This window comes from Lactuca virosa, chromosome 4 (genome assembly GCF_052849685.1).
Source record: "Lactuca virosa cultivar CGN04683 chromosome 4, Lactuca_virosa_CGN04683_v6, whole genome shotgun sequence".
Classification (NCBI taxonomy): Eukaryota; Viridiplantae; Streptophyta; class Magnoliopsida; order Asterales; family Asteraceae; genus Lactuca; species Lactuca virosa.
This window is the reverse complement of record NC_136429.1, coordinates 520540013-520551209: the sequence shown is the minus strand read 5'-3', so window position 1 is coordinate 520551209 and position 11197 is coordinate 520540013. Positions and strand designations below refer to the sequence as shown.

General features: G+C 32.9%; 1 protein-coding gene across 2 annotated transcripts; it reads right to left on the bottom strand.

The window, feature by feature from the left end:
• Positions 1 to 1772: 1772 nt before the first annotated feature.
• Positions 1773 to 9650, bottom strand: LOC145109446 (inositol hexakisphosphate and diphosphoinositol-pentakisphosphate kinase VIP2-like). Of its 2 annotated transcripts, XM_079046599.1 has the most exons (30): positions 9534 to 9650; positions 9262 to 9405; positions 9022 to 9081; positions 8764 to 8810; positions 7950 to 8033; positions 7770 to 7833; positions 7513 to 7666; positions 7364 to 7434; positions 7140 to 7244; positions 6977 to 7069; positions 6815 to 6889; positions 6639 to 6724; positions 6344 to 6550; positions 6125 to 6224; positions 5986 to 6056; positions 5829 to 5889; positions 5415 to 5567; positions 5107 to 5149; positions 4442 to 4524; positions 4305 to 4367; positions 4162 to 4236; positions 3957 to 4082; positions 3633 to 3874; positions 3349 to 3532; positions 3052 to 3281; positions 2930 to 2987; positions 2658 to 2825; positions 2490 to 2564; positions 2034 to 2246; positions 1773 to 1866 (listed from the first exon to the last, which is right to left on the bottom strand). In XM_079046599.1, the coding sequence occupies exons 2-30, from the start codon at positions 9349 to 9351 to the stop codon at positions 1780 to 1782; spliced, it is 3168 nt and encodes a 1055-aa protein (XP_078902725.1). In that variant the 5' UTR covers positions 9352 to 9405; positions 9534 to 9650; the 3' UTR covers positions 1773 to 1779. The 2 variants fall into 2 exon arrangements, with proteins under 2 accessions (XP_078902725.1, XP_078902726.1); XM_079046600.1 differs by having other exon boundaries at positions 1773 to 2246; positions 5829 to 5895.
• Between the last annotated feature and the right edge of the window lie 1547 nt (positions 9651 to 11197).

Genomic DNA, 11197 nt, shown 5'->3' with positions numbered 1-11197 from the left:
TATTTAGGTGCATCAGGGTTTCGGATAAAAAAGAAGCACTTGTGAATTTCTTGACTGACCCATTGGAAGGAATATTAACACTTAGATCAATTGACATTTTGGTTTTTGGTTGAATAGGATAAAAACATGCATGTGTGGATCTAACATGGTTTTCCCCTCTCATAGGCTTGATGAGTAGGGCTTTCACTATGGTACATGTTGCTTTAAAAGATGTCTCATGCAAAGTGAAAAAAACACAATAAAACTTGTTTGGATAATCAACATATATTTATATCATTCGCATTTAATATTTTTGTTTTTCTAGCTTGAGATGTTGTGGAGCTCCTCAATTAGTGTTTTATGTGCAAGGCGTCATGCATCTTCAAATATCTATAAATATAGTTTTTAAAACAATAGTTTTATCATCTACAAATATTTATTGTTGTTGCCCATTTGTCTTCTATCTCCATATAAATGATAAGTTGAAATTAAACAAATATATTGTATATTTAATGACTAGTACCTAATTGTAAACAACTAACATCATGAAAACCTAAATATAGAGTACATACTTATGGGCCATTGTGGATTTGTAGGTCAAAATTTTGTTTTCACTTGAGAGCTAAAGCTTGCCACATAAAGTGATAAAACATCGGTACAACGTTTGGTTGGGGCATCGCTCTTGAGTTTGGCTGTAAGCCTGTAACCTGTAAGTGTAGGACCAAGACCAACTGTGCATATTGAATTATTGATAATGATTCTCGTCACTTTATTGATTTGGATCACATGCGCTAAATGGCTAAAATAAGAGACTTAAGTAAAAATAATAATGTTGAACGAATTAAAATACATTAAAATTCTTATAAAATTAAAGATGCGTTGGGCATGCATTTTTAAAGAGCTTTTACATTTTAGATTTTAAGATAAGACTAGAAACAAAAAAGTTTGTTCGGCAACAGGAGCTTCTATTTTTAACTAAAATAAAAATAAAATAAAAAACTCAATATACGAAAACTACATCAAGTGGCGTTTAACAAAAAAACTTTTATAGTTTTACAAATTGACATAATTATATATTTTTTAAAATCAATGACGTGTTTTTGCTAAATATTTTTATGTACTTTTACATGTTTAAAATGTTTCTAACTACTTTTGCCGAACATCCATATAAACTACAGCTACGAGGTTCTAGTTAGTTTTGCCGAACATACCCTAAGATTCTTATAACTTCGTAGATATTGTTTTATTAAACATAATTGAATTTTTTTATATGATACATTTTGTTTATAATATTTCTTATAATATTCGAAAAGAAAATGTTCGACATTTCAATTCAACTCAACTTAACCCGAGTTAAAAGTAACCACTCACAAGAAAGCTCCATCCAGGCTCACATAAGAGATGTCTACCAAAAACCAACCAAATCGGCTTTTCGATAAATGAAACAAGAAAAATTAAAATTTGAATTTTCCCCGTATCATAAAAGTACCAGAATATCAACTTTATATAATATAATCTGGATCTATGTGGTGTGGTTTCCTCTGTTTACTCATTACTGCACCCCCCCACATGACACATGTTGTATCAACAAAGATCCCAAAGTATGATATGCAAAAGTATAGTTTGATGGTAAAAGACAATTTTGCCCTTAAAGAAGAGAATATTATATTATATTATATATTATATATTATATTATATAGTTATTATTATAAAACAAAACGTAGTACATAGAAAAGAACACCAAAGTTTATTTTATTTTTTGTATATAAAACTTTTCTTACCAATGGCAATGTAGTTATTTTATACAAAGGAATCTCGGGAGACGGACAAAAAGCTATGACTAGTAGTAGTAGTAGTTGCATGTACCATCGAACAATTTCGATCTCCCTATACAACGATAACACTTTCAGAATTGTCTCTTTGCATATGTTGCTTTATATCCAATCAAACACCCGTAAAAAATGTGTGGTAAAAAAAAAAAAAAAAAAAAGAGTGTTTGTGTTTGTTTATTTGAGGTGAGAATATCCATGTTTATGGAAGGGCCAAAGATTTACCAGTCGCTCTAAAACTCCTGTACTTTTAAAGTAACCGGAGAATCCTTGTGGGATTGTTGGTGGGGGGAAATCTTCTGCTGGCATAGCAAATGGCCGAATCATTTTTTCCATTTTTTCTAAGGTCAGATATGACCCCACTTCTTGTAGCCTTTCGGGCCCCATTATTGGTAATGTGTGCTCTTGATGTAATGAAGATGCCTCAAGGTCATTTTTCTGGGGGAAAATATCAATCATTTCATTTGTGAAAAAATATTCAAGTCCACTAATAGAAATATAACATTTTTTTACCCATAATAGCAACGTACTTACCTTTTGCTACCAATATGGGCAATGTACTTTATTTGTAACATATTAAAGTACATTGCTTATATTGATGAAAAAAAAGAGTAAAGTAAATTGCTATTTTTTGCAATTCTCCCTAAGAAGAAAAGGTAAAAAAAAAATGTAATTGTTTACCTCTAAAGGTGACAAATCAGCACCACGGCTAAAAGTCATCTCTATGCGATACCTCTTTGGATCTTCCAAATTCACCTATAGAATTAAATCTTGATATAACAAATCTAGAGAAACAATGGTCGTTTTATATATATATTTTTTTTAAATCTGAGTTAAAGAATTACTAACATCTGTATTCTCAAACATCCTCAAGACAATATAGCTCATGTAGTCAAGCTCCTTGGTTTTCAGTAGACGTTCCAAAGCACTATCACAAACAAGGCTAGCCTCCCCTTTAAGAGATCCATCCAAGTTACAATAACGAAGAACGTTCATCAAGGAATGAATATGAGATTCCTAACAGTAAAAACCAAAAATACGTATCACCATCACCATATAATAGTAATTTACTAATCCTTAGTTATGATGAAAATTTTAGTTATTTTAATTATTTTACATACCGATGTAAAGTAAAGGCGAGTTCGGACGTGTCTTTCCGGTGTCCGAACATTAGCATATCTACAAAAAAAAAATCATTTTTTTCAATTTTCAAAATGGATTAAAATAATTCAAATACACTCACTTTGGATCCAACCGATATTTAATTTCTTTGTCTTCATCATCATCCGGATCCTTTGACTTTTCGCTTGTCCTTCTTGAATCTTCATTCTTCTGGCGATGATCTCTATGTTCTTTAACAACCGCAATAGAAGATGTGTCTTGACACTGACTTTTCAAATCCGCAACATTAATCGCTTCTTCTCGCGTATTCCTCAAATCAATCAATATTTTCCCCAATAAACGACGTGCAATCTAGAATCAAACTCCAAAGGTTATATTTGTAATTTCGTATCTCGACTTAAGGGATTTTTGGTACTACCTTTGAGCCTATCTTCAACTTTTGCTTTGGATTGATACCATACTCATTAGGAATAACACCATCTGCTAATAACTGGGCGACTTTGAATAGCTCGTCTAATCCTTCTATATTAAGATGTGCATTGTGTAAGAGATCATACTTGCATGAGTCATAAACATCTGGAATTTGTGTTATATCATATCGTCTGCTCAAGGAAAATATATACATCGATATATTATTATTAAAAAAGTGACAAATAAGAAACAAGAATGTACTAATTTGAGTTGTTTATATGAAAAGCTTACTCTTTGCGTTCATTATACAAGTCTCTTTCAAGTTTCCTCCATCGTGCATACATCAAAAGAAAGCCTTCACTCCCACAAGGTAATCCAGCAGCAATACGATCGACATCTATATTTGTCTTACCAAGTGCTTTTGCTTGATCATATGGAGGAATCACATCGTATGAAGTTGTTTCTGTAAGTTTTTCATCTTCATCCTTTGCAAGTAGTCTCACTTGTTCAGTTACCTTTTTCGTCAGTTTCACCTATCAAACTATACACTCAGTATAGGGTATTATACTATTATTTTGTTTTTTGAAATGTAAGGGTAAAATGGTCAGAAGTTACCAGTTTAGGTAGAAGTTCAGAAGCATTTGGAGGAATTCCAGCTCCATCGATCATCCATGGTTTTTTTGATGATCCGTTAGTTTGAACTAGTTTTGCTCGAGAGGTTATCAACTCCTTTAATCGAGCCTGAAATACAATAAAAAAATATATATAAATTATCATGAAACTATAAAATTGAACAATTACTAATTTAAAATCATATTACTTTGGCTTCTTCCATCTTGATACTTGCATTATCGAGTCCATCTAACATTGAAGAGTCCTTGCTAACAAGTGAAACCTTCAAAAGGAGTTTGATTTTGTTAGTCAAGGTCAAAGTCAAACTGTTGAAGTACAAGGTAAACAAACCAGGATTGGTGTTAATTGTCCTTCCAAGTCTAGAAGCCCCTTGGCAAATGCAGCAGCTGACATCTGTCAATTTTTTTTAAAGAAGTCAAAAACAAAAGTATTGTTTGAATGGAAGTCAACAAAAGTCAAAGTGATACCTGCACACGGCCTTCATCTGAGCTGTAAATTTTGAGATCATGTCGGTATGTACTGTGGAGGCGAAGTAGTCCTGTGCCTTCACCTGACACATAAATTCATCTTCTTAATTAAAACTAGAAAGGTTACCCCCGCTACGCGGGGCCAAAAGCTTTCAATGTTGTTTGCGAATCGATAAATATGACAGACGTAGAAAGTGCAAGGATGAAAAGCCCGGGCTTTGCCCCGGACCGTTTTTTTCATGTTTTTATGAAAAAATGTAAAAGTTTTGACTGCAAAGACCAGAAGTGTCAAAATGGCTAAAGAATTAAAGGGGTAGGAATTAGCAACTTTTTAGAAAAGGGATCAAAGTTGTCAAACCGTTAAAGTTTTGTGGCCAAACTTTAAATATTAAAAGGTTCCTAAAAAGTGTAAAAATATTGATTGTAAGGACCAAAAGTGTCAAAATGGTTAAATAATGAGGAGCAAAGTTGCCAAAAAACATCCAATTTTTATTATTTCTAACTTTGAAGCCCAATAATAATACAGGGACCAATTCTGCCAAAAAAATGACAAGTTTACTATTCCTTTTCTTCATAACTTTAAATATATATATATATAATAATTATTTTGTAAAATATATTAATAATCATATTGTAAGTTACAGCTAGAAAGTATATTATATTACCTGGATACATGTTGTTTCGAAAATATCTACCAAGTTCTTCAGCCTGAAAATACAAAAGAAACAGCAAAATCATACATTATAAAATAAAGAGCAAATTAAATTTTTGGTCCTTGAATATAGTTGACTTTTTCATTTTTGGTCCCAAGAAGATTTCTCTTGCAATTTTGGTCCTCGTTTGAGGTTTTTGTACTGTTTTTGATTACTGATCCAAGTCGAACGACTATATTTTTGGGACCAAAATTGCAAAACTCAGCTAAACTTGGGGACCAAAAATGTATTTTCCCGCTGTAATATTTGGAAATAATCACCTGTTTTCGGCCAGCATGTGTTAAAACACCTCCGTATTTAAGAACCATTAATGCTTCAATTGGGCGTTCCTCTTCAGTGTCCCCTTTTGATACTTTAACCCATTTAAGTGGCTTCAGCTGTACTTTTCTATAAATACCAGAGAAATGGCCACCCTGGAAAATCAATACTTTGTTATTTAAAATAACAAGAGCATATTTATTACATCTTTTCTTTTAGGGAAAAATTGCAGGAAATAGCAACTTACTTCACTCGTTTTACTAATATAGTCAATGTACTTTACTTTTTACCTATAATAGCAATATATGTTACACTTATTAATTGGTAATGAAATGTAAGTATGTTGCTATTTTATGCAATTTGCTTTTTTATTTTTTATTTTATTATTGGTGTTGTAAGTAAGGTAAGATGAAAACCTCTTCCAGAACTGCTTTAACTTGACGTAGTTTTTCTGCATGTTCGATGTATTCTGCTTCACTGTCACTTTCAAGACCCGGTCAAGAAAAGACCAAAATACCCCTTTAGTATACAATTAATAAATCTTCAATATAAACAATAAACCAAGTAAAATACCTGGTGTGAGGAACCAATATACGTGTAGCATCTAACAAATCTTGCAACTGGACTGCACTTTTGAGTTTTGTCTGTAGTTGAACAAAAGATAATTGTTTAATAAATATAATGAGATCAAAAGGAATAAAAAAGTAAAAACCTCAGCTCTAGGTCTTCCCCCATTGTATTTTAGCATTATATTCAACAACTTTTCCTCAGTGACCTTCAACTTCACCTTTTGCTTTGGAGTTCTATCACCACTGCAAACAAAAACAGAGCTTTTGGTTATGCATTGCCTATATTAGTAAAACAAGTGAAGTATGTTTCTATTTCTTGAAATTTTCCCTAATTTATATAAAAAAAAGGATATAAATCTTACTGACGAACAATGGCAATTACACAACGAAGCTCTTCAGCTTGTCCAAATGAGCCAATGATTCCACTCCCTTGACGTGTTAGTCCTTCAGAAGGCTGAGCTGGCTCGTTGACTTTCCATGGAAGAATTGGTGGAATTGCTGTTGAAAGATGGGGAGCTTTTGCATCTAGAAACATCTTTCTCAACACACAAGCAGCATCATCATAATATCTGTAATTATCATAAACATGGTTAAATAAACAAGAGAAAATTAATAACTCATGTTGATGTTGATTCATGAATAATTAACAGTTATTACTTGTATGAGTTCTTGACAAAGCTCCACCCGTTCACGTCACAAACATATGAACGACCTTCGCATCGTAAGAGATCAAAACCACACACCTGTCATATAAGGGTAAAATGGTCATTTACTCATGTTCAACCAATTCATCTACACAGAACTTAAGAGAGAGATAATAATTGTATTTGTACCCCTTGTCTAAATGCAATGCAGACTTCTCTTGCCATTTGCTTCTCATTTGGTGTAAGCAACACAGGATACCTAACCTACCAAATATAATAAATTTAAATTAGTATCAAATTCAAATCTATTTATGAAAATGAAAATCTTCAATAAGGTGAATAATTACTTACTTCTTTTCCATCAGGGTTTCTCATAACAACACCATCAACAACAGGAGACTTCCTGGCTTCAGCATGTGCATATTCTGGACCAACTGTATACACCTATCAGATATAAAAAAGTATAAGATGACATAAATAACATAATAATAAATATAATAAAATAAAATACAACCTTCACATCTGTTCCTCCAGTTGGCATAAATTCTTCATATATGTAAGAACTCTCACGCCTCACTCTTCTAACCTCTGAATGAAACTCACTTGATCTATTTCCAACCTGTAAGAAATATAAAATTTAAGTTACTATTTTACATTTTTAGTATTAAACATATTGAAGTTACATATAAGTTTCTCAAGTTCTGAATTCCACAGAAAGGTCAAAGTTGAAAAGTTGACCTTTCGGAACAATTCTTTCATGCCACCTCCTGCTGAACTGGGGTAGTAAATCATTATACGATGATCGTCACCTAAATTAAAGAAAAAGAAAATATTTAATCTGAAAAAATAAATATTACAAAAAGTAACTTATAAGTTATAAGTAATACCATGTATGGGCTTCTCTACAAAAGGCTTCCCAAATCTCTGTCCATGAACCTCAACAAAATCTTCTTCCTCAACAAAATAATCCAAATCTTGATATGGTTTTTCTCTATTTACAAGTGCATACCGAGGAACAGGAATTCCATATGATTCAAGACACTTTCAATTTCAAAACAAAAAAAAAAATTCCATCAGTAAGCATGAATTTGTGAATGATAATAAAGAATGAATGCACATAAGATGATGGATTTTTCAGTCATACCTCATATACTTTCCTCCTGTCATGAAGAAGATGCTGTTGTTCAAGTTCATTAACAAGGAAAGGCCTGAAAAGGAGAGTGTAAAGTATTTATTTGCTAATCTGAAACTAAATTTAAAATAGCTTTGCATATTGAGAAGAGAAAAGGGTATCTTAAAATGATTTAAATAAGATGAGACATACTTCCTTAATGCAGCATAAGCTTCAGCTTTTTCAAGCGGATACCCAGAAGAATGGAAAGCAATCAAACAATCACAAATTGGCCACCTGAAATACTAAAGTTAGTGCAAGAACTCCAAATGATAATTATAATAATAATACTATTACATGTTCAAATACATTGCTTGCTACTATTAACAGAGACAATTTGAACATAGAAGAATCATTCTCTTCCATCATCCATGTTGTACAATCAATACTTGAAAGAGATGATTCCATAATCATTTCGGGCATTTGATTTTGGAAGTTTAAATATAATGTTTTTTAAACTACAAATTAGTATTGATGTTCTTTTAGTCTTTTAGCTACAAATTGTTTGTATATTGTATTGTAATAGTACTTCTATAGTTTCATGTAAATACCATGCCTCAAAAACTAGCATTTTATCTATCGATAATTAATTTTACATTGATGCTGAGCTAAAGAAGTTAAAGACTTAAAGGTAAAATTCAGAATCCCCTTTTTCAATGAGGTAATTTTTTTAAATAAAACTTTATTTAACAAGAAAGTGCTCAGGTGCAGTTTCTACTTTATAGTTTCCTATAGAATGACCCAAAATGTATATTAAAAAGACATAACCTCGGCTTTTCAGGTACACAAATCTGTTAAACATCTATAGTTCAAGAAGAAAAGAAATTAAAATGCAGCACCACTCATAATGTTCACTGTCATAAGGGATCCATTAAAAATACTACATACTAGAATAACAATTAAAGAAATAAGGCACAAACTAATACTATGAATTTACAAAGTGTTTAACTACTAAAATAAAGTATACCTCTCTACAGGTTCCTCTAGGATAACTCTGTCCCCGAAATGGATGATCTAAAGAAGCACACGACAATGAGATGTAATGAGTAAAACCTTCAGCAAATATATAGATTACTTGCATGTAAATTGAGACAAGAAATAATGGGATGTTTGATCTCGATTCTTCACTTAGAATCTCATTTTATATTCATACATCTATATCTGCTATTATTCCATTCAACAAACGAAACTGAATTGGAAATGTGCAAAATGAAATAACGATTACCTCAAATTCACCAAAAGCTTGCAACCTTTCCAAAATTTGCCCCATTGGCGCCGAGAAAACCTAATGCCGCCGCCAAGAGAAATAGAAACAGAATATGAAATAAATAAAAGCAAACACTAAAACGAAGAAAACTAATCAAGTGAGAAAACACTATCGTCGTATACAGATTCATCGAAAACAGAGAATATCGTCGTTAAAAGAACCACGAGATGTATTCAAAATTCAAGCAAAAGGAAGAACCTCCAGGCCGCATTTCACCTTCTTTTCCATAACGCAAACGCCAATCATGATCTTCCTGTCAACATCATCGTTCTCACTCCTCTCCGTCATCTCGATCAATCTCTCAAAATGTACCTTCTTATACACCAATCACTTCCGTTCTTCCTGATCAAAATACCAAATCCAACAGCACAACATAAACACAAACACAATCACATATATAATCAAATGCTTAGATACAGATATAGACATACATATTGAGATTTGAGACTGAAGAAGAAGAAGATTCCTACCAGAAAAAACGAGAAAGTCGGTGGAAAGAAGGCAGGAAACGTTGTCGTCGTCGGTGATCCTTTTCTGATGCGGGCTGATTAGCTCACGAGGATAGACAATGCCAAGAGAAGCAGTAACAAACCATTCTAAAAAGAGGAAAAAGTGTGAGGATGACGTGTTTATAATAATAGTGTAGTAGTAGCATTCCAAGAAAAGAAGAGGTAAAAGGTATCATGGATTCTGGAATATACATGTGTCTATTTTTTAAACCATGTTTATAATAATAATAGTTTAGAGAGTGTTAGGATTGGAAAAGGACTCGGACTTTGTCCTAATAAGCTTCATAATGAAAAGGTGTTATGTAAAAACATATAACATATTTTTATTATTGTATTAAGTGATCATTTTTCATAGATTTCACATTATAAGCATTATATCAGAAAATATCTAAATGACCATGGAATTGTTCAATTTTTGTTTGGCTTATTTAATGAAATTATTTCTATGATTTTGAGATTTTCAATGCATAATTGTTTAAAGCTTTCATATTTCTAGATGTTGTAAAAGACAATATATTGGTGTGAAATGTCATATAATTGTTTTTCAAACTATACATATAATTTTGATGTAAAAGATGTGTAAGGTCCAAATATGGATCTTTACCAATAGTTAAGCCACAATCAATCACAGAATAAGAATAAGATGAAAAGAAATCAAGCTTGCACACGATTATATTGAGAAAATCGTCTGGTACAACTCGATAGGACTCTATGGCATCAACAACAACTAAAAGACTAACACCTCCTCTATATATACAATACACGACCATAAACTGGGTTTGCGACCGTAAACAGTGTTTACGACCGTAAACGTGTTTACGGCCGTAAACACAGTTTACGGTCATAAACACACAAAAAGTTCAACAATCAACAAACAACCCATAAACACTATAACAGACTCATTCTGAACACAAAACAATGAAAGCCTAGACCAAACCATTTCTAGGGTCCTTCAATCTCCCCCTTGGTTTGGTTCTAGCTTAGACTCAATCCTTGTCGACCACCAGAACATCCGACGTTCCCATCGCTCCATTCCACATCTTCTTTTCAATGATCTCAGCCACCATCGTCGTGTATTCTTTCGCCGCGGGCTCGAATATTGTTTCAGCCACCTTAATCTGCTGAGTAGCAAGATGATGAATGTCCCATTTGTGAAATTGAAGCAAGTCCCTTTTCTCATAGAGACGGATGCAATCGTCTTTAAGCTTGATGACAGCGGCATCTGTTAATTCATCATATACCCAATACAGTATGGATGCAAGAGAACCATCAGGGTAGTTTTGAAGAACAGGGACTTGTTTCACTTGTGCGGTAGCTGGCGACATCACTTGTTTAAGTGGCTGATCAGTCTTGGGATCAAGCACATTGGGGTGAACCTTGACGATTGACTGAGCAGTCTTCATCGAAGGAAATCCTTTGGCAACTTGATCTTCCAAAAACGATTTAAACTGGCTCGCCCTGGGATTATTTGAAGGATTGGAGAAAGGAGCCTTAGACAGCTCAATAAGATCAATCTTGGTAAAAGAGTCAAAGTCGTGAGCGTCTTTGTATAGTTCATTTTTGCCGCTCTTTCTCCTTACCATGAACATGTTCATCGTGTCATGGAATCCCCATGAGATGATTCC